Below are 24,137 nucleotides of genomic sequence, written 5' to 3'. Positions count from 1 at the left end.
TATCGCATCTTGAAAATACGCTATTATAGACTGCTCAAACGTGCACGAATCACTCCAAAAACAACTCTGACATTGTCCATGAGAAGTGGAAACAGCTCTAGCATGCACAAAACCTCTGAAAAGTCAATTTTTGCAGAATAGATCAGCTTTAAAACATTTCATCCTTTACAATTTGCTAATTACATCCATTCAAACTGCGCCTTAGACAGACTCCGCTCTATAGAAATGACATATACGACGGTTAAAAGCTCTGTCCTTGTACAAGCCTATTGAGCTTTATGTGTTACATCCAGATCGGAAACGGTTAACAGCGGCGAGTGCAGATCTCGGTTGGAGTAATTGTGTTAGTGTAATGGTCACCTCTTTGATTAGCTGTGTGTCTACTCAGCGCGTTCTCCTCTTTGGCTTTTCTGCTCCAACAGCTGACTCTGACAACCGGCTGTATCTGCTGAATGCACCTGAACCTACTGCCACCTCAGTAATTTGGATTGTAGGTTCAATTTGAGGACTAAATGAACTCCCATTTTGATATTTATTCACGTATTCAATGTACAAAATCATGGATGAAATGGGCAGTGGGAATGGGACACTGTCTGCAACCACAGCAAACCACATCACGTTATATTTCGGCAGGTTTTCGCTCCTGACGTCCTCCCGTTCATATTAAATAACTAACATAAGACAGCTGTACTCACTGATCGAGATTTATCTTGCCATTAGTGATAAGAACCGTGTGCCTTTGGATGACGTTTGAGACCCTTATGTTGGGGGCAAATGCTTTAAACAGACATATTGTGCGTGTGTCTGCTGCATAGTTATAATCTATGACACCCGTGGATCGTTACATTATAATTTGCACGTTTTAAATCGATATATTCATCTAATACACATGTGTCAAACTCAAGGCCCATGGGCGAAACGTGGCCCGCCATACCATGTTATGTGGCCCACGACAAGGTGTGACTGTCTTAAAATGTGAATTTATCAGGAGATACACAGTTACACAGCCATATTTTTACATCTATGGAAATACATGCACAATATTTGTAACTCCGGTAAGTAATAAATTCAGAAAAAGTTAAGAAGTTGCAAGTATTTGTATTTATTTTACATTACATCTGACCCTTTGAGGGAAACCATTTTGCTGATCTGGCCCTCGGGGAAAATGTGTTTGACGCCCTTGATCTAAAACAACTCATTTCCACGTTAGAAAACTGCGGTGCCCAACGGAAGCTGACGTCGCCGTAAACCGTCACAACAAAGAGCCACCGTGGAGCTGTCACCGCCCCCTATGGACAGCTGCAGATAAAACTAGAAAGTAACAGATTTTTTTTTAGCAAAATGTCTACACGACGCTGCCAAATCCTACACGTATCCTACATGCTCAGTAAGTACAGAGCAGTGAGTTTGCACCGGTGAAAATGGGGGTTAATCTGCAAAATGGCGTCTAAAAAATAAACGATTAAAGTTTGCTCAAACGTGAATCACTCCAAATACAACTTTGCGAGGAGGAAACAATCATAACACAGCGAAAGGCTCTGAAAAGTCCATTTTTGCTTTAAAGCAGAGACTTATGCATACGCAAGATCAACTTTTTAGAGCGATATATAACTGATTTCCGTCTCATTCAGCCTCTCGACTTGTATTTGGAGTGATTCATGTGTGAGTCATCGTTATACTTCTGCAATCAAGAGGCCATTGCTTTGAAATTCCCTCCGATACACGATTGAAAATAAATCCTTTCTACCCTGATCTGCAGCTGTCCATAGGTGGCGCTGTCAGCATGGCCTGGCAGAGCGGCAGTCCCACAGTTTTGAATAGGTTACTTTGGATAATTATTGCAATTTAAAATGTCCAACATAAAAAATAACTACTATTAGCAGACAAAAGCAACTTACTTTTATTATATTTACACAATCTACTTTGACGGCTGAGTGGCTGGTTTTGGGTTCGACTCCCGGGCCTTTCTGTGTGGAGTTAGCGTCCTTTCTCTCTGTGTCTCGCCGGGGTTTCTTTCTGGCGTTCTGGTGGAGTTTTTTAACGAGCACAAGTAATGACAGAGCTGGGAACATGGACGGGGGATTGGTAAAAACAGCAACTTTTTGAGCACCCGAGCCTCCAGCGCGGGACGATGCACGATTACTCAAACATACATGAATCTGTGAAGCTACAACAATGAGCTAACGATCAGGGAAGGCCGTTATAACATGGGGACAATCTCATGAAAGTTGATTTTACATGAAAAGTCCCTTTAAGATTTGATGACATCTCCATGGGTCAGATTTGTCCGACTTTACTCTTTAACCAGTTAGTTTGTCTAAATAAATCAGTGTTACACGTCTCCAGTTTGATCAGCCCCTGCTGCTGCTGCTGCTGCTGCTGTCGAGGCTGTTTTTGTAAATGCTCGTGGCAGCTCTGAACTGAGTGGTTTAAAGTTGTGTTCAATCGACCGCTGACAAACAGGCTCTAAATATAGCCACATTCACCTGCAGTCTTCAGCCATCACTGTTATTTTTCACATCACAGTGTATTGCATTCAGACAGGAAGTCTAAAGGTCTAAAGCCTCTATTATGTTCTTATTAAAGTATATGTCAGTGATATATGGAGGACTCAAGCGTCCACACAGTGAGTCCACTTTACAGTCTCTATTATAGACCACAGTCTTAACCTTCAGTACAACATACTTATAATGTGCATCCATTTTCTTCTGCTTCATCTGGGGCCGAGTGGTGGAGGCAGCAGTCTGAGTAGGGAGGTCCTGACTCCTGAACTCCTCCACTTGAGGCAGGGACCCTCCACCACCTGGACAGGGCGCCACCTTTTTCCAGTCAAGAACCATGGCCTCAGATTTAGGTCCTGATTCTGATCCCAGCCGCTTCAACCCTATGGCAAGTTTACAATCTAGGACAGTGAAGTTGCCTGGTATGGCTCAGCCGGGGCCCCGCCCTGGAGCCAGGCCTGGGGTTGGGGCCTTGTATGTGAGCGTCTGGAGGCCAGGCCTTTGTCCATGGAGCTCAACCGGGATCAGCCTGAGTGGACGACATGGGCCTGTGGTGATCTATATTGTAATAATAATAATAATAATATTCAGTATCTTATATAATGTTTTCTCAGAGAGAATAAATGCCCACGAGTTACTCCCTATTTATTATGTATTTGTTATAATCTGGGAAAAAATGGGAAAATAAATCTGGGAAAAAATTTACTGTTTCATCGGGGATGAAACAGTAAAGCTGTTTCTGGTTTGGTTGTTTTCTTATTAAAAGCAAATCAGAGCTGAAAATGTGTTGAGGCCACAGTCTCTACGACACTTCACAAAAACTGTTTCCTCCAGTTTCCAAATCAAATAAAAAAATCATATAATTTATATATTTTAAAAGTGCATCAGGAAATGGACCATATAATTCACCACAAAAGTACAAACTTACTTTGTTTTAATTTATTTTTAATCAGCTCTTTTTACTGTAAATTTAAATCATTTTAATTATTGATAATATTTTTAAATTATAAGTTTGTATATCTCCAAAACAAAAATTTTGATTTTATCTTGAACTATGTCATTTTTAAAAAAATAGAGGAATCATTATTAAATACATCCAAACAAGTTGAACAGCCACAGCAGTATCTCTTGGCAGGTTTTTGCACCTGATGCCCTCCCGCTCATAATGAATAACATAAGACTGTACTCACTGAAGGAAATGTATCTTGTTTATAAGTGATAAGAGCAGTGTGCCCTTGGACAAGGTTTGAACCAGAGATCCTTACGCAGGGGGGCAAATACTTAAAGGAGACACATGCAAAACTTTTAAGAGCTTTCAGCTCTGATACAACTAATTCTCTTCTTATTTAGCCTCTCGAGTTATATTTGGAGTGATTCATGTTTGAGTCATCTTTATTCTTCTGCAGTCAAGGGGACACTGCTTTGAAATTTCCCCTGATACACGATCAAAAATAAATCCTCTCAGAGTGAACCACAGGGGTCGAGTGTGAAGAGGAGTCTGGGACTGGACGGCAGAGGAGGACAAGAGTCCCCACGACCCAGTCCACACAGACTATGGAGATGTATAAACCCTAATCAATACCTCTCCCACCTTTACACAGAGTCAATGCTGTGTGTGTGTGTGTGTGTGTGTATGTATATATATATATATATATATATACACACACACATATAGTTCCATTGTCATGTATTGTGTTGTCTCTCGCTCGTACATGAGGAGTCCCATCTATGAGGCCTGTCTGTAGCCGGTGGAGCAGATGGGACCGGGGCACGGCCCATGTGCTTCTCATTTCTCTATAATTGATGTGACACGACTCAGTTCAGCAAAAGAAGTGGCAAAAACAAGAGCCGTCCTATTTAAGCTCCTCACTGGAGACGTGCGACAGTCAGCAGCTCTCGGCTCTTTAGTTCCTGTGGAGAGACTAAGTTATGAGATGTAATGATGTAATGACAGCATGTGACGCTGCTCCTGTCGGCTCTTCTGTCTTGTATCGTGGCCAGACCTTCTTGTCAAAGTCTGACCTCGTCAGATCTCAAAAGTTAAGCAGGGCCGAGGGTACTAGAGACCGCTAGGAATACCAGAGGCCACAGTGGGGCGCTAGCAGCAAAAAAAACTTTAATTTTGTCTTTAGTCAAGACACTTTATCCACCCTGTCTAGTATGACTGTGTGTGTGAATGTTGGTGATCAGAGGGGATGATGGTGCAGATTGGCAGCCTCACTTCTGTCAGTCTGCTCCAGGGCAGCTGTGGCTACAGCGTACCACCTCCGAGTGTGGAGTGAATGAATAATGCACAACATTGTAAAGCAACTTTTCTTTACAACTGTGCTTCTACTAGTTTGGGTAAAACTGTGGGTTAAAACTGTGGGTTTCATGAGGGACTTTCATAACAAGACAGAATGAGCTTTTATTAAATTTCCCAAAGACTGCACTCATTTGTGTTTACATTTGGCACTGACTTAAATGGGTTAAGTGCTGCAGAGTTACGTCTCTTTGAAAAGCCGTAGTACAATAAAGCAATGCTACGATAACAGCTAAAATATAAAACTAAAATGCAGAAAAACGTGTTACCCAAACAGTGAAGTGAACTGCATCATTCATTTATTATAAATCATGTCAAAATCTCGTCTTGTTCTTGTGGCACGGCAGCACTCAGCTTTACAGTAAAAGATCTGGGGTTTGCATGTTCTCCCTGTGTCTGGGTGGGTCTCCTCCAGGACGTCCAGTTTCCCCCATCAACCTAAAACATGCACGAGCTAAGGTAGTCCTGACCAAGAGTAGCTTAAGATCTGGAGACGGGTCCCACTGCTCCTGGCCGCTCGCCCCAGTGGGTTAATAAAAACAAACTTCCCTACAGGAGAAATAAGGCGTTTACTTTGACTGACAAGACAAAATACTTAAATGCTACGACTAAATCATAATTTCGATTCTTGGCACAATAATCCTACTGCTATAATGAGGTGTTTTGTGATGTTTTGTGTCCTGGTTCGTGCTGGTTCAGTGTGTTTGTTTGCAGTGTGGCCTTGTGCTGCAGTTCTCCTCTGTACTGTTACATTAGGCTGTGTTTGGATGTAGGTCTGGGACAGTGCTGCCCTTGCCCCATTTGTGTTCACTGCAGCTCACTGTGGATTAAAACAATGTGACACTTTTGCCCTGCTGCTAAAATATGCACCCCAGCCCAGGGCCAGCAGGGGGCCAAATGTTTCAATGATTTCAAACTGTTAGGAGCCATGTTTGGTGCAAGAGGTGAGGGATGTTTAGTTTCACTTTTTAAATACAAGAGAATGGTCAAATCGGACTATGAAGTGACTAACTAGTTTAAAAATTTACCTAGAACATTAGTTTATATGTTTTTGTGCAGAATAAAACTATAGATTTTGTTGTTTTTGAAGGAAATTATGGTACTACCTTTGTGATTTGCCAATTGTGTACATTTAAATTGCAATTTTGATTTGATTATGATTAATCTTGCAGCTTTACAAAGTAATAATCAGGGGTGGAAGAAGGACTTGATTCTGTAACTTAAGTAAAAACACAGATACTGGAGCAAAAAAATACTCAAGTAAAAGCAAAAGTAGCACATGAAAAATCTGCACAAGTAAAAATATCAAAGTACCTGTTTAAAAATGTACTTAGAGTAAAAAGTAAAAGTATTTTGTGCAAAATTTGAGTTTTAGTAAAGCTTAAAATGTACTGATTTTGATACAGATTTGTGCTGAGTTAATCATTTTTTTCTCTGTTTTTATTTATATATTTTTGTTTGCGCAGACTATGACCTTGATAAAAATAAACCCTCAGACTTTTTAGCAGGTCTCAAACAGTAATACAAAATACTTTTACTTTTCAGTCCTGTTCAAAATGTAGAAGAGTATAAAGTACAGATACTGCTCTCAAATGTAGTGAAGTAAAAAATATCCACTTCAAAATCTATTTAAAGTACAGATACCTAAAATTTTGACTCAGTTTTCAGTTCAGTTTTTCTGCTGCATTAAACCCCCCCCCCCCAAAAAAACAGTGATAATATGACCTTACAAAACGAGTCGGAATGATCTGTTCTTGCTTAGAAATGTTCAAATTTAAGGCCACATTTTAAAGACTCGTCTAAGTGCTCGTCTGAATCTGGACTAAAAAGTGGAGTTCTAATGTTTTGTAATGATGGAGGCAATTATGGACCATTCTGCAGTGATTGGCTCATAATTATGCAGAAGAATAAAACATGAGGCTGCAACCGCACAAGACTTAGCGTTAGCATTTAGCACGTGTGCAAAGATTGAGTGAATATGGAGCATTGAAACCATCTTTTTCTGACCCCAGTGCAAATATAATATATAGTATAAGCAGCTCTTGAGGTCACAGTATGTCTGCTGAGTGCGGTCTGCATCAGCGATCTGCAATCAGGAAATGCACTTTAACATGCTAGTTGTTCTTAGCATTATGATCATGAACGGTAAAACTCCGCTCTGGTCTCTGAGAGTTGTAAAAAGTGCTTATAATGAATGATTAGGAAGCTCAGAATGCATAAGGTAAGTGAGGAAGAACTTTGGACCACTGCAAACTCTTTAAAATGAAGAAATAAAAAATCAGCGCATTTGTTCATTGATTTGAAGGTTGGTGGTTCGAATCCCGCTGTGAGCCTTTGTCAAGAGTTGCATAATGTATTTTTAAGCAGGTTACACACACACAGATGGTATAAATGTAGACCTGCAAAAAAATAGTATAGTAACAAGCTAAATGAAATCAACGAAAAACACAGACATCAGGAAACTCGGTGCCTTTGAATCTACCGGTACGTCACTTTTGCCGACGTGAACCCCGCCCCTCACGCATTACCATAGCAACCAAATCACCCATATGGCTCCCACACCCGCTCTCGACATAAACGTTGTTGGTAGAGCGGTCAGATCCAACGGGCCAGGTTGGCGGCTCGATTTCAAATCTCACAGATGAATTCTCGTTGTGTCCTTGGGCAAGACGCTTAACTCACCTCACCCCCAGAGTCTGCGTAAAACCCTTTAAGTGCCTCAAAGGTGTTTTTATCTAATTTTTATCTTGTTCAGTGTCCTTGGGTGTTTTGAAAGGCGCTCATAAATAAAATGCATTATTATTATTATTAAAAGTGCTATATAAAAATGTGACAATTTACCGTTTTAAGGTTGCTGGTTGGATTTTCAGTTGAAGCATGTCGATTGTTCTCCCCACGGATGAGTCATTTTACCGCCATTAACCGAAGAGTCCCTGGTCGATGCTTCTATATGGTTCTCATCCATTGTCTCTGGCAGTTGCTTCCATGTTTGGTGACTATCGACCAACAAAATGTCTTTAAAAGCAAACATATTCTGCAAAATCGACTGTTTTTACGTTCCACCGCTGCATCGCTTGAATAGTAGAGCTACAATGAGAACACAAATATGAAATTAAATATATAAAATCATAAATAATGAACTGAACCAACACCAATTTTTCATTCTAATACACAGCTGATTCTCGTCTTGTTCTCGTGGACTCCGTAAACAGTGGCCCTATCCGTGCTCTGTGGTCACTGTAGCATTAACATTAACAGCAGAAACATCTCTCCAGTGATTTGAATTCCCTCTGACTCGTATTAGACGCTCGTTACTCCGCCTCGTCCGCGCTGAGCTGTGATGGAGCCGTAGACCTCCATGCACGCCCCTCCTCCTGCGCTCTGTGTGTATGTGTGTGTGGGGGGGGGGGGGGGAGAAGTTACACTCCAGTGGGCAGACCTGAGGCGAGGTCCTGGATCAGATGGAGCTGCAGAGCCTGAAGCTGCAGTGATCAGAGCGCAGAGCTGTTGTTCACATGAAGCGGATCAGCGGTCCAGAAGTCTGAGAGGGTCCAGCTCTTTGGCTCTAATCTCCCTGAGTTCAGATGGGAGTGATTGACAGGTGGATGAGCCAATCAGGGACAAGCATGATCAGTTCATATAAAAACAATCAAATATAGCTGCTTATGAGGAAAAAAACTAAGGAAAAAATATCACGGGGGACTGAAAAATACTGCCAATTTTTGCAGAATCAATGAGTGAAGCAGCAAAGTGTTAATCCGAGGTGAAAGAAGTTAGATTTTGTTTATAAATGATGCGTGACCAATGACCACATGTGTCTAGAGATGGGACAATAAACAATAATATCGCTTAACGTGATAAAAAAGGTCGACAATAATCATTCGTGGGACATTTTACATAATCGTGATAGTCGCTAACAAAGATAATTGCTGTTATATCAGTTGAATGCGCGGGAAAAAAAACAACGTATCGACAGAGAGGGGGCCCCAGAGTCTTAGGTGCCCAGAAATGGTCCCTCTTCCATTTAATTTGTATTACAGGGGGACCGAGTGAGGTTTATTGCCCCGGGCCCCCAAATTTCACGGCCCTGTTTATCCATAATATTCTCTGTAAAATATAAAATTATTCATATCCACAACAACTTTAATCATTATCGTGATATAATCGTTAATCACACAAATTTTCAACATCATCCCAGACCTACATGTGCCACTGAAAAAAACAAACAAAACACAAATCTGATTGGACGGCCATGTTTGGTTCTAGCTCGGGACACGACAGAGGAAGTGAGGACCAGACTGATAATGTTTTGTATTAAAAAAAATACAGAAAGATGCAGAAAGTCTATTTGCCACACCCCTCACTCTCAAAAACAACTGTGTTTCTGTGTGCAAGAAAGGCCCTTAGCGCTTTTATTGTCTGACGAAACTGTCTTTCTTCCATGTAGATAGGCCCATGACGACACTTTTCTCTAAGGCGTATATGGAATCAGCTTTAACTGGTTTCGGAGCATCTCTGGCAGAAACAAGAACTCCCTTAATCAGCTTTTTAAACGGGCAGATGAGGTAATTGGACAACCTCAAAACAGCCTGGACTCTAGAGGGAGCTGCATGTGTTTTAAAATACATCCAAAGTCAAGACTGTCAGATTCAGCGGTTCGTAAATCTAAAACAAATCATTTTAAGAAGTGCTTTGTTCCAACAGCTATTTCCCTATTGAATAAAAGATATTTATTAATTGTTTTATTGTCTTGCAGAGCCGTTCTAACAGGTTTTAATCGTGACTTTTAGCCTTTTTATGTCTCAAGAAAACAAACCCCCCCCCCTGCACTGTAACACAACATCTGTATATATTTATCTATAATGTGAATGAAATTAAATGAAATAAACTGCTGGTCCAAATAAAGCGACCTGACCTAACCTGCCCTTGAGTCTCCCAGTTTGAAATGCGCTTGTGGGCGGAGTTTAGGTGTTTAGCCTCGCTTTAAGCCGTTCCGTGTAATTGTGGCCTGCTGTGCGTCTTTACTCCTCTGTGTTTGGGTTATGAGCTCGGACCCTGTCTCCTGCTTAAACCCCCCGCAGCGACAGCGACGTGTGTGGTGTTGCCGCGGTAATCGTCCGACAGCTGGGTCTAGACTCGCAGCTTTCATGTGGAATCTGAACCCGAAATAACAGTCCAGAGATATGCTTGTTTTTCCAGAGCCTCGTCACCTGGTCCGTGTCAAACGGGGCAGAGAGCTGCGGCTGCTAAGCTAAGAGGTGACCCTGAGAATAGTGGATGATAATACTTAAGGGAATCGTGTGTAGACAGCGCCCTCACAGGTTAAAGAAGGTACTACAGTCACAGCTGAATCTGTTTTGCCAGAGCCTTAAAGTACAGATAGAGTAAACCTGGACGACTGAGGGATTACACAGACATCTGCAGATACAAGTTTTATTGAGTGGATGGACAGAAAAACCTCCAGAATTCACTCAGGCTGCACTAGCACTGAGTCATGATTGGCTGTCGGTGCTGGGGTTTAGATCGTGAGCATTCAGATCAAAAAGTCGTTATAGGTTTAAACCACAGACTGTATAAACAAGTGGAATAAGTGAGTGTGAAGTTCCCCACAGCGTTTAGCTCCAGTCAAATGAAGCTCATCGAGGCTAGAGCAGTTATAGTGGCGAATATGGAGCCGATTTCCATATTTGGAAGTCTGATCGCAAGTATCATAGCAACCAAAGAGCCAATCCAGAGCGAGGCTGTTGAGGGTAACGCCCCTCCCTCCCTGCCTGCAACATTAGTTTAGCAGGGAGCGGGCGCTTAGCAACGCTGTCAATCAAACCTGTTGCTAACGCGAATGGGAGCAAACTTGGGGAAAGAAGGCGCCTGATTTGTCTGTCGTCAATGTTCATATCTTGATTTACGGACACAATAGCAAAATAAAAACTCCAGGATGATGTAGAGCGCGTTAACCCTATAGCGTCGGATGCTGTCGTCGCTCATAGACTCGCGGTTGTGGACTTTCCATCACCGTAACTCCGCAACCGATTGTGCTTCATGTAAATTCAAACGGCGTCTCAAAGCAGAGACATGAAGCTCTTTACATATGTAACTGTCATTACGGTAATGTGTTTACGTCGTCCCTCGAAGACGACCAATCAGAGCGCAGGTACCAATGTGATTCAGTTATTCGATGCGTCAAAAGAAAAACAAGGATGGAGATGTAAAATAGAGGTAGTTGTGTGAAAAAACGCTGTAAATTCTGATACTTCCTTCATCGTGATATTTATGGCTACAAAAGAATAAAAGTCTAGGCGAGATAATGGTCTATAACGTGCTCAGTCCTTAAAGAGTAAATACAAACATTTTAAGACCAAAATGAGTCTGATAGCAGCAGTTACAGAGAGAGGGGTGACAGTTTTTCAATGTAAAGTGAATTGGAGCCAGAGTTGATGGAGCAGGAGCCAAGTCCATGCTCACTTCCTATTTGGAACGCGGCGGCTAGCACGTTAGCTATGTCCATTTATATATACAGTCTATGGTTGAGACCGCTGTTCTTTTGCTCTTGTTTTGGCGTAGTTGGTATCCTTTATGGTTAGAAAATAAACAACCTGAAGAAACCAGAACGCTACAATATTAATTCCTCAAGGATTAGAAATGATTAGTCTCGATTCAAATCTGCAGCACAGCCCTGATGCCGAACGCGCCACTCTAAATCTGACCTTTCCTTGTGCGGCTCTGATGCATGTTGCTTTTAACGAGCTTCTCAAAGCACTAAGAGTACTTCATTATTCATTCTCCTCTCACTCTCTGAAGCAAAGCGTCTACCCTTCCACGACTTTCAAACAAGCTCCACAAAAACATCACTTAAAAATTATAATACGCAGATGTTCATGACTGTAGCTCCGTTGGTAGAGCGTTTGTTCACTGATCTGAAAGTTGGTGGTTCAAATCCCGCTCTCAACATAAACATCATTGGCTAAATCCATTGACTCATGGGTTGGGGGTGTGATTCCACGTCACACAGATGAATACTGTTTTGTTCTCGGTAAAACACTTAACCCGCCTCACCCTCTGTGTACACTGGAGTATGAGCGGTTCCTTAATATAAAGTGCTTTGAGGTGGAAAAGTGTTTTATAAAAATGGTAGAATATAATGACTGAAGGCTTCAAATTTGAGAATATTTACAAATCAGTGGAAAGTATCACTAAACATTTGAAATACTTTATCATTTTTGGACATTTTGATGCAATAATGCCACTGTGTTTTCATGTTTTAGAGTCTGTAAAGTTCAGATAACAATTCTGATTATCAGCTGTGGTGGAAGAAGTACTCAGTGTTGTTACTTAAGTAAAAGTACTGATACCAGAGCAAAAAAAAAAAAAAAAAAAAGTAAAAGTATCATAAAGAAATCTACTTAAAGCTGCACTGCGTAACTTTTTTGTTCTGTCACTTGCTCGTCTTCATGGAGATGTTATTGCTTTACCTGGAATGTTACACAATATAGCATTAAGCATCTATCCAGCATTTATTCCGAGTCTTTCAAATGGAAAAATACACAAATATCCTACTGTTACTGGGGTCACCTCTTCACAGATCTGGCCTGTAACTTGACCTGTTCACGTCTCCATGGAGATAAATAAGTTTACTGCAGTAGAACATTCCAGCCCAACGCAATAAGATCTCCGTCTAAGCAGGTGGCGAACCCCCCTACCAGTAGAGTTACACGTTGCACCTTTTTTTTTTTTTGGTCAGTGTTTTTAGTGCATTCAATTATAAATACAATTTCAAAAACATTATAATATATTTTTTAACACCCAAACCCCAGAACAAACCCACTCTGTTGCACCATAAAAATGTATATAGACACAAATAATATTACCCATTGAAGTAGTAATACTATACTACTCTTGTGTGATAAGTGAGGGATCAAGATTTCTGATCTTACTAAAAACAGGTTGCCAAGTGCTGAAAAACTTATCGGTTCAGCCTCTTATAAAAAATGTGATTTTCTCTAATGTGAGATGGTGAATAAGGTCAACGAGCCACAGTCTAAAGGTCGGGGATTGTTTATTTTTCCACTTGAGGAATATTAATCTTCCCAGGAGTGTGGCAAAAGCACTGATAGTTTTATAATTTTTATGAAAGATTGCAGTGATGAACCTGAAGCCACAATCGCAACATTTGGTTCAACGCTGGGCCCTAACACTTTAGAAAGAAATTTAAAAATGGCTAGAAATGTTTCAGCTTTGAACAAAAACAATTTCCCTGGTCCATGTGACAGTTTCCCTGGTTCAGTTTCACAACGATTATAATTACCATCAAGTTCCGGTTTGAACGCATTGCACCTTTAAGTAAAAGTATTAAAGTACCCGTTTAAAAATGTACTTACGGAGTAGAAAGTAAGAATTTTCAAACATGTTCTGAAATGATTCTTGTATTGGTTCGTCAGCTCATATTTGTGTCTTTTGTCAATTCTTCTGGCTGTGTTTAAAATGTGAACTTTGAGCTTAATCCTAATCACAATTACTCACAAATATACACTTTCCCAGACGGTTCATATCAACATCCGTAAGCCTCAGGTGAACCACGGGGCCAATTTAAACAGCACCGTCGTCACATAAAAAGGTCAGAGATGGGGGGGTGTGATGTGCATGGGCCCCTGAGGTTGCATTACCAGCTCCTCTCTGCTGAAGCATCGATCTGTACGGCTCCTTCTCTGCTTACGCTCGCCATCTCATTCATCTTCCGTGGTCTCTGCTCCGGGGGACGGCTACAGTCTGCTCGTCTGCTCCTCTGCGCTCCACAAACCTCCAAATTAGAAGCACAAAACACAAACACCGCACTTTTAACGAACAGATACCATGTTTTTATACCAGAAATGCATGTACGGTAACTGTAATATGAGATCCTATGGTCTTAACTTCTCATATTTTGCGTTCCTGAGCGTTATTTCTGACTCTTTCTCAGAGCACTGACTCGTTTTGCACTAGCTTCTTTAAATTCAAATCACATACTTCACAGCCCACCCCTCTTCTTGTAACTGCGAGTGTTTCTTAACCTGCGCAACACCCCCACCAGCAATCGTCGTAGTCTTCAAGATAACAGAATCACGCGGTTTGGAAGTTTTGCTGAAATTAGATCATTTTTTAGCTTTTTGAACACCAACGGAGATGTAGAAACACTGAATATGAGAGATTACGATTAGAAAGGATCAACAAATCACCTCAAAAATCTTAAATTATCATTGAATGCAAATAAATCTAAGTATATGATTTAAATGATGGGCAAAGCTACAGATCTATATGCACTAAATGGTACAATACATTGATTGAAAGAGCTACTACCTGTAAATATCTTGGGTTTTGGCTTGATGAAAACATATCTTGGAATTATGTAACAGTTTAAAATCAAAATGATCATTTTTGTCGTTATGACAGAACTCGGGGAATGGTTTAGCGGTTTTGTAAATGTGCAAATGACGGTAGATATTTATTTATTTATTGGTTTATTTGACAGGGACAGTGTACATTAATAGCAATGCTGCAAATGCACCAGAATTAGCCAAAAGGCTATTTTTCATCTGTTGTCCCTGGACAGATGGCAGACCTGTCTCCCTAAAAACAAGAGTAAAATATTATCAAGTGAAAATTACAATATAGTATAGAAAAAAACATTAAAAACAGATATAACAAACACTGTAAACAAAAGTGTTCAGAAAGGACAAACAAAACACAGGCATTATACAGACAGTCCACAGCCCACAACATCCAACTCAAGAGAAAACACAAGTGTTTGGTTAGTCAGGGGGGAGTCATTAGTAAAGTTAATGCAGACATGTTTGATGTGTTATGAACCAGTTTTTTTAAATGTTTTTTGAACAGAATATAGGTGCTTATTTCTCTGATGCTCTGAGGGACCGAGTTCCAGTCCTTTGCAGCTGTAACTGAAAAGGCACTCTGACCGAAAAGACACTTCTCCTCAGAGGAACAATACAGTCTCCTCGGGCAGACCCTCGTGTGACCCTCTGAGAGCTGGTTCTTGTGTTCACAAACTGATTGAGTGGAGGGGATGACAGACCATTAATGATTTTATATATTAGACAGAGGTTTGAATACTTGATGACATTCTCCCAACTTAACAGTTTATGCTTCTGTAAAATGGTGCAATGATGATGTCTTGAAGGTTTTTTTATCTAGAATCTTGATTGTCCGTTTGTATAATGATCCAATGGGTTTTAGTGTCATTTTATTTGCCTGTGACCATGTTGTAAGACAGTATGTTATGTGCAAACATATGTGCATATATCAGATAGTTGGGGGTTGTTGGCAGTAGTCCTTGAGTCGATCGTGGGCAGCGGGGGTCGGAGATTAGGTGAGCAGTACCGGTTGTGTAGAGCTGGGTCGGACACAGAGGAGCTGAGCGGGATCTGACGAGGAGCAAAAAAAACATCCAACTTAGAAATGAGTAGCAAATGCAAAAACAAGCACCTGAACCGAGCAGAGTCGTACCACTGTGGATACGTGGATGATCTGGTGCTGACAGTCAGGTCCACGGCCCCTTTGTCCTCCCCAGGTGCAGCTTGATTAGTGATTAGTTGCAGGTGTGAGTGGGAGGAGCCAGAATCTCCGCCCAGCTCCAGGCTCTGACACAGAAGGGAGGGGAGAAAACAGCACAAAAAAGGCAGAACAGACTCGGATCTCGACAGTTTTATTATAGAAAAAAATCTCGTCCCATCGAATTACTGAAAAGAAATTGTTGAACACGCAAAAACTTCAGCCTCTACTTTGAAACTTTTAGACTCGCTCTTTCACTCAGCCCTTCGTTTTTCATAACAGGTGATGAATTTAAACCCATCACCGTTGATTCTATGAGAAAGTGTGTTGGCCATCGCGTCTGTCAGAAGAGAGCGACACTGCAGATACTACTTCATAAACTGTCTGAATATCTCATGTGTTTGTTGGACTTTGATACAGGAACTTTTAATACACGCTCTCATGATGTAAGGCAATGAAGTACAAGTAGTAAAGTGCTGTACTTAAGCAGAATTTTTAGGTATCTGTACTTTACTTAAATACCTGGATACGTTTTGAGAGCTGTACTTTCTACTCTACTACATTTTGTTTTCTAGTTTGAGCTTCGGGTTTGAGCAAAACAAAAATAAATACACAAAATTAATAAGAAAAGTTAAGAAATTGATTGTTATTGTTGCTGTGACTAAAATATGTATCTATTTTTAATTCCTTTTTTTTAATCAATATCACTATTTATAAAACACTGGAGTGAAATACTTTTATTTTTTACTCTTAAAGTACATTTTTAAAGTCGATTTTTTCATGTGATACATTTATTGAGTCACCTTTTACCTCTGTATGTGTACTTTTACTTAAATTACAAAGTTGTGTACTTCATCCACCTCTGTCTACGCCTAAAAACTGACCGCACTAGAACTGATTATTTTATTTTATTTTGCTTCCGAAGTACAGAATACATTTCAAGGACACGCAACACAACATTTTGGATTGACCTGCTCTTGTTTTAATGTTTTAAATAACCTATGTACTGTATTTTTTATGTATTTATTGCACAGAAAACGTTAATCTCAAAGGGAAAAGTTGCTCTGCGGCAAATTTAGCTACAAGTTTCTTTCACATGTGCCGTCCTTGAGCAGGTACAGGGCGTCTGAGTGCTCTCATCGGGCTCTTGGACTGGAATAAATAAATACAGAATACAGTTGTGAGTGGTGTAACTTCAAGAGTAGAAGTAGGATTATTACTTCTACTTGAATCATTTGTCGCTGTACTTTTATTTGAGTGAACGCGTTGGCTGATCTCAGGTTTATCTCTACGTCTAAACCCCAGAACGCACCATTAAGGACAGAAAGTACCGCGCTGTCGGCCTGGTGGGTCTCGTCACGAACTGAAATCCAAACACACCCGAGCTCAAACAATCGCACAGCCGACACTGAGCCTCTGCGAGCGTCACTGTTTTTATGTCAACATCAGCAGAACAATGGGTTTACTTTTCTGCACGCGACAACACGTCAACGAGCCTCCGTCACGACTCAGGAAAAAGCAGTTCCCCAGTTGAATCTAGTTGAATTGCTGTGTCGTTTGTAAAGATGCACAATCCGACGCAGCGATTCGATTCCCGATACTCAGGCAGAGACCATAGCCGGTATAAAAGAGTGGACAAAGTGAGTGTGACGTCGACGCTAACGGTTATAGCGGCGAATTTTGAGCCGAGTTTAATTTGAAAAAAGAACTTGAATGTTAAATTGTTTAGGATCCTGCGGCGGAGTATAAGGGTCAGTTAAATAAAAATTAATTATGCGGGTGATATGAGAATAAAGTCATAATATTACAAGAATAAAGTTGTATTTTTATGAGAGTATAGGCTGCTGTGCGTGAATGAGTGACCAGTGCGTTGTGTGTTATGGAGAATTTGGAGCGTTTTGTTCAGATAAACTTTCAACTGGGGTTTACGCACGATGAAATACTGTGTCTAGCCCACCATCACCGCACTATCATTAGTATAAGTACTTTGAAGGGACACTGCAAGTATTTGAGTTTGTTTAGTCGGAGGAACCAGACAGATTTGGAAGAAATTGCTATGTCTGAAGAAAATGCTCCAAATTCTTCATAACGCACTGGTCACTCATTCACGCACAGCAGCCTATACTCTCATAAAAATATGACTTTATTCTTGTAATATTACGACTTTATTCTCTTAGTACTATGACTTTATTCTCGTAAAATTACGTCTTTAATGTCGAAATGCTACGACTTTATTCTCGTAGCACCTGCATAATTAATTTTATTTAACTGACCCTTATTCTCCGTCGTAGGATCCTATTGGTAGCGGGAAAAAAGGTATTACTAGGAAATGGTTAATGGTTAATGGTTGGCAGAGGCACCAAAAATGGAAAACTGGGTTGATGTGATGCATGATATTTATGGAGTTATGGAGAAATTGACTTATACTTTAAGATTAGAAACAGAGACGTTTGAAAATATGTGGAAAGGATTTTGTAAAACCACTAAGATCGGACTTTATTTATTTGGTTCTGTTACTCAAATGTGTTATTTTTAATGTTATTGTTATTTTTTATTTTATTTTGTATTTTTTTTACTTAAGGGAAAAAAGATGTATGTCAATTGTACAATATATGCATATTTTGTACTAGAAAATCTATAAAAAAGTTCCATACGTGGGATTCAGATACACTACAAGTAAGCAACTATATCTTAACTGATACAAATTTGAAAATAGATGAAAATAGAATATATTTCCAAGGCTTGAGGTCGGAGGAGCTGGAGGACGTGTCTGGGGTGAGGGAAGTCTGGGAGTCCCTGCTAGACTGCTGCCCCCGCGACCCGGCCCCGGATAAGAGGAAGAAAATGGATGGATGGACTTCTTTCCATAAAACTAGTGGACTGCAGAACTCATCCTATGTACCGTATTTTCCGGACTATACGTCGCTCTGGAGTATAAGTCACACCAGCCAAAAATGCATAATAATGAAGAAAAAAACATATGTAAGTCGCATTTTTGGGGGGAAATTTATTTTACAAAATCCAAGACCAAGAACAGACATTTCGTCTGACATTTTTATCTTTAAAATGAAGTTATAATAAAAACAATAAAATGGAGAACAACAGGCTGAATATCAGTACAGCACGCTAACGTAACACATTTATATTTATTCAGCGACATGAAGCACAGACAGAACTGAACATGTGTCTGGTTTGTTAACGTAAGATATTAACAGTTAATCAGATAAAGTATAAAGAACAAGCAACAACTTTACTCTGGATCTCACTCCAAATCACTAAATCCATAAAATTCATCCTGTTGCTTCTAAACAACTCCACCAACTCCAGAAGTTGATGAAGAGCCGCTCCGGAAGTAGAAATTCTAGTAATAAAAATTATATATTTTAATAATTTCACATATAAGTCGCATCTGACAAACTATGAAAAACAGTGAGACTTATTGTCCGGAAAATATGGTCATCCATAAAGGAACTACAGAACTTTTATTTTAATAAGAGTTCAAACATTATGAGACATTTTAAAGTGAAGTTCACATTTTTACATAGCACTTTTTCACCTTTAACCAATGATGTTTATATCGAGAGTGAGTTTTGGACCGTCAACCTTCAGCTCAGAGAACAAACGCTCTATTAACTGAGCTCCTTTGCTAGCTCTGAAACGTAAAAATGAAACTGAATTATGCTTTTTACAGTTTTACAATTCAAACTAAGCACCTAAACTCCTCACACTAAAGTCTTCTAAACCACTTTACCCTGTGTTTAATGAAAAGACTCAATTATTACTCAATAGAAAACAGTAATAACGGTTTGTCTCTCTTTTAAATTCTGAACTGTCAAAAAGCCCGACCTATTTCCTTTGACTCAAACAGATTCAGTGCAGTTTTGAGCGTGTCTTCGTAACATTATGCCTTTTTTGTCAGAGTAACAGGAGGTTAATCCAATCGTCCCCCACTGCGGTGTAACACATGCTCTGAGCCAAAGGGGGCGCCGTCTCTTCGGGCCTGGGGGTTTAATCTCTGCGCTCTGCTTCAGTGAGGAGCGGCCTGGGACAGACGGCAGCGGAGAGTTTGTTTGATCGTAAAGTAACATGTTTGTGGTCTGTACAAACAATATATCTGTCGAGAAATGTACAGGACGGGATGTGCAACTATCTGGACACGCAGGTTCATTTTGGGTTTTGTTTCACCGGTTTTCATAGACAAACGATGATTAGATTTGACTTTATTTAAAGCTACAGTATGTAGATTTTAGCAAACGCAAGGCAAGGCAGGTTTATTTGTACAGCACACTTCGCACGTAAGGTAATTCAAAGAGCTTTACAGAATAAGAAAGACCTTAAAATCACAATACAACAAATCAGAACATAAATAATTACAAATAATTATCATAAATTAAAGGAGAGAGAAAGAAAGTGCAAAGTAAAAACCTTTTAAATAGACTTAAATAAAAGCTTTTTTTCATTTCAGTTGGGTTTATTGCACTGAAAAACAACTGTGAGCATGCATGCATCTCCACAAACCTGACTCTTATTCGCCCTGGAAATAACCCTTTGGCTCTTCCACAGTACGGCGTATAGCATATCTGTCTCCATGGAGAATAATCCAAAGTGTGGTTTTAACCTTGTGTTTCCATGGAATCGTGCAGGTGCTGTGCCCAAACTTATCTGTCTCCATAGACACAAAACACAAGCAGATAACACTACAGGACCTCAACTAATGGTCAGTGGCAAAACATTAAAATGCGTTTTTCAAGGAATTATTTCAGAGATAAAAACAAGTTTAATTAAATAAATGCAGGAGGGATAAATTTAACCTCCTGGGACCTGGTGTGGGACCATGGACAACACATTTTGGGTTGTCTAGGCCACGGTGCAAATATTTAGAAGAAGAAGAACAGCAACAATGCAAATACATTCAATTTAGAACATTTTTAAAAGTTCAGAATGTTTTATTTATTTATTTATTTGTAAAGGCACATGTCTCCTGCTTCTATCAGCACTCTTCACATGAGACACTTTGTTCCAAGAGGCACAATTGTTGTTTCTCATTTTGTTTTTACATCAGGACAAATGTTGCTGTGTTCAGGGTCTTAATAGTTTTTTGCAAATCATTATTCAAATGTTTTATCTAAATGATTAAAATGTCCACATATGGGGATATTTGTTTTACATCACTTTTCTCAGAAACTACATAATGTAAAAAGATAATTATTTGTTTTTACACTCATCAGGTCCAATCAGCCCAAATAAAAAAGAGAAATTAATGAATAATGTCACGCAAGAGCTCGGGTCTTAGGAGGTTAATGTCATACTGTGGAACATTCCAGGCAAAAAAATACAGTTTCCATGGAGATAACCAGGGAGCAGACCCTCCACCAATAAAGTTAAATACAGTTAGAGTCGTCCCTCACTATATTGCGGTTCACCTTTCGCGGTCTCGCTGTTTCACAGATTTTTTGTGTGCAATTTCACATGCTTTTTTCACAGCGTAAGAACGTGCATTGTGTCCTGTGTCCTGATTGGCTGTTGGACTGTAGACCATTGTGTCCTGCGTCCTGATTGGCTGTTGGACTGTAGACAATTGTGTCCTGCGTCCTGATTGGCTGTTGGACTGTAGACCATTGTCCATCAGTCTCCTCCGTGCCGTGTCTCCTGTACAGTACAGAATGTGTTCAGACAAATTTACATAAACGTTGGATCGCAGTGTGACTCTGAAGTGCTGTACGTTTGCAATTTGTTTTCTGCACTGACCCTTTGTCGCTGATGAAGGTTTGAACTTTGAGAGAGTTTAAACAAGAGAGAAATGTGAGAAAATGTTAACGCCTGTGTGAGAAAAGTGTATAAAGTGTGTGGTGAGGGGTTTTACAGCAAAAACATATAGAATAATAACCTCTCTCTCCCTCCTCAGGCGCAGAGACCCTGCTGAAGCCCCCCCTCAGTCTCTTCACCCACCCGCAGCAGCCGTTTCAGCACCTCGACCCTCTGCCTCCTCTGGGACCCCCGCCCATGGGTCCCACCCCCGGTCTGTGCCCTCCACCCCTCACCCCAGCTCCGCCTCTGGGCCCCCCCGTGACCCTGTGCCCGCCCCCAACCGCCACACACACCATCAGACCCCCGCCGCTCACGGCTCCGCCCGGTCACACCTTAGTCCACCCACCTCCCCCCAATATAGCGCCCAATCCGCAGCTGGGACCTCCGCCGATACCTCCGCACCCTCTTGGCCCTCCACCCGTAGTAGTAGACCCCACTAAAACGATCCCTCCTCCAAATATTGACATTCGAAGTCCACCCCCGTCGTTGCGGTTCCCCCCTGCGGCCTGTCTGGAGCCCCCTCAAATGCCCCCCACCCTGGTCCCTGCTCCGGTGCCAGTTCCAGGTAAGAATACAGTATCAAATTATGAAAAAGCACCAAGTTTTAAAGCACATTTGACAGGTTTTCATGTTTTTCTGACTTGTTTTGTTGGAATAGCACCTGTGGTTAATATCTATCATAGTTTTACATGTACAGGATCATCTAGAGCGAGTTAATACGAACATTTTAAGACCAAAAAGACGAGTCTGGCAGCAGCAGATACGGAGAGAGGCGCCGCGGTTTTTCAATAGAAAGTGCACTGGAGCCAAAGTTGATGGAGCTAGAAGCGGGTTAGCTATGTCTATGGTTACGTGGCAGTTTGAGGGAAAAATGTTGAGAAGAAAACCCCCAAAAAACATGAAATTGTAAATTCTAAAACAGAATACCTCCACCTATGTCAACCCTGAAAACTCCATCTAAAATACAGCAGCAATTTACGCACAAGGAAGGCGTTTTTCCAACAGATTACTCATTGATTTAATAAAATAAAGGTGCTGTTATTGATTTTTAGTAGCTGAATCATAACTATTGTGTAATTTCTACTGTGTAACCAGAGAAAGGCTCTAAAAGGAGACTCGGAAAACACTAGATCAAACTGTAGACCAGACCAAAACCAGCCCTCCTCCAAATATTGACATTCGAACACCACCCACGTCGTTGTTGTGGTTCCCCTGCGGCAAATATATATTTCTGAATTGGGAAAAAGTGATTATCTGTTCAGACGTTGTTCTGGTCTATAAAACACTTCAAGGTCTCACTCCACCTCCACTAAAAAAGATCGTAGAGTTGCGTTTAAACACAAACACTCAAGCATCAATCAGAGGAGTCTGTAAAATCCAATTTAAAAGACTTTATTCGGTCTAGTTTATGACATGAAACTCTCTGAATGACAAAATAAAACTGAGGTGACAAAGACATCCACATAAAACAGCATGAACTTTACTCTTTTGGAGCACTTGATGGAAATAATGTCATTTTGCTTCTAAAAACGCTCACGATTATCGATTAACCTAATAATCTTGACATATGTAGTTCCAGGACAGGCAGCCCCCGGAGGAGAGCAGCCCCACGACGAGGCCTCTCCCCTGGGCAGCGAGGAGCAGGAGGACCCCCTGGGGCTGGAGGAGCTGTGCAAGCCGCTCTACTGTAAACTGTGCAACGTGACGCTCAACTCCACACAGCAAGCTCAGGCGCACTACCAGGTCAGGAGCAAACGGCCGTGTCATGTTTTTAGTTTAATCTTTGTTACTGATCCACTTTTTTCCGTAATTGCGACTAAACCGCGATTTATCTGGGGTTATGTGGGAATCACGTTCCTTTCGATGGAGAATTTTACAAAGTTTTGGCGCTAAATTATTAAATAAAGTCGGTCGGTTTGTGTCAAATCAACACTCAACACCGCACTGATTCTCTGGGAAGCTTCAAAACGGCTCTTGAGTCCCTGTAGAACTTTATTTGCTGCCAAGATTTGCAGCTCCATACAAAATAATACAACCAGAATGACGATGGCGGTGCCCAAAGCAACTTCTGGAACAAGGTGAGTAATTCTGGATGGTGGATTCAGTTTGATTTTAAATTTATAAAGCACATTTAAAACGATTCCAGCTGACCAAAGTGTGTCACATAAGGTCAGATAACACGAGACATAGGAAAAGAACAATAAAACACCTGTATTTCCTGTCTAGTGTTAAATGCCAGGGAGAAAAGGTGGGTTTTCAGTCGTCTTAAACTGCGATAAAGACTGACTTGATCACTCGGAAGATACAAAATGGAGACTAGTCTTACTTACTCATGTATTTTTTTATCAAAGAGTACAGCTTCAGTTTCACCCAGACTGTGACTTGGGGATAGGGCTCGGGAATAAGGTGACGCAAATCAACTTGTGGTATAGTTAAGCCTGTCCTGATAACATATTTTGAAGTTTGATATGTTAAGTTAATATAGACGATAAAAGATAATATTGAAAGTGTCTGTGTGATCCCTCAGTCGTCCAGGTCTGATCCACAGGAAAAGCCAAAAGTTAAATCTGTCAACTGGACAAATCGTTGTAGGAGTGAAGAAGTTTCGCTGCTCGTCCACGCTGCTTCTTCAGTTCTGGTCAGATTACTGGTGAACAGCTAGCCAGGATGCTAATTGGTGTGAAAGTACCCGTTAAGAGCTGAATGATCACGTACAGAGCACACTTTGTAGCTCATTAGCTCTGGCCTACAAATAGGAACTGTAAACAACAGCTGTTTAAAGTTTCAGTGTAGTTACCTTCTCCCTTCACACAGATATAAGGCAGTGTCCAGCAGTAATCTGACCAGAACTGAAGACGAAATGGCTTGGACGAGCAGCGAAACGTCTTCACTCCTACAACGTTTTGTCCAGTTGACGGATTTTACTTTTAGCTTTTACTATGGATAATACTGGAACTAATTTATGGCACTGACACAAAAATCCAAGA

At 40.7% G+C, this 24,137-nt stretch overlaps 1 protein-coding gene across 1 annotated transcript in view; it reads left to right on the top strand.

The window, feature by feature from the left end:
• zmat3 (zinc finger, matrin-type 3) overlaps positions 1–24,137 on the top strand; it is a 40,800-nt gene that overhangs the window by 2,945 nt on the left and 13,718 nt on the right. The window contains exons 2-3 of the mRNA XM_055221554.1: positions 21,248–21,715; positions 22,724–22,893. Coding sequence (XP_055077529.1) covers positions 21,248–21,715; positions 22,724–22,893 — 638 coding nt within the window. The remainder of the gene's footprint in view (positions 1–21,247; positions 21,716–22,723; positions 22,894–24,137) is intronic.

This window comes from Periophthalmus magnuspinnatus, chromosome 4 (assembly GCF_009829125.3).
Source record: "Periophthalmus magnuspinnatus isolate fPerMag1 chromosome 4, fPerMag1.2.pri, whole genome shotgun sequence".
Taxonomy (NCBI): domain Eukaryota; kingdom Metazoa; phylum Chordata; class Actinopteri; order Gobiiformes; family Gobiidae; genus Periophthalmus; species Periophthalmus magnuspinnatus.
Note: the sequence above shows the minus strand (reverse complement) of the source record. Positions and strands in the feature narration are given on the sequence as shown.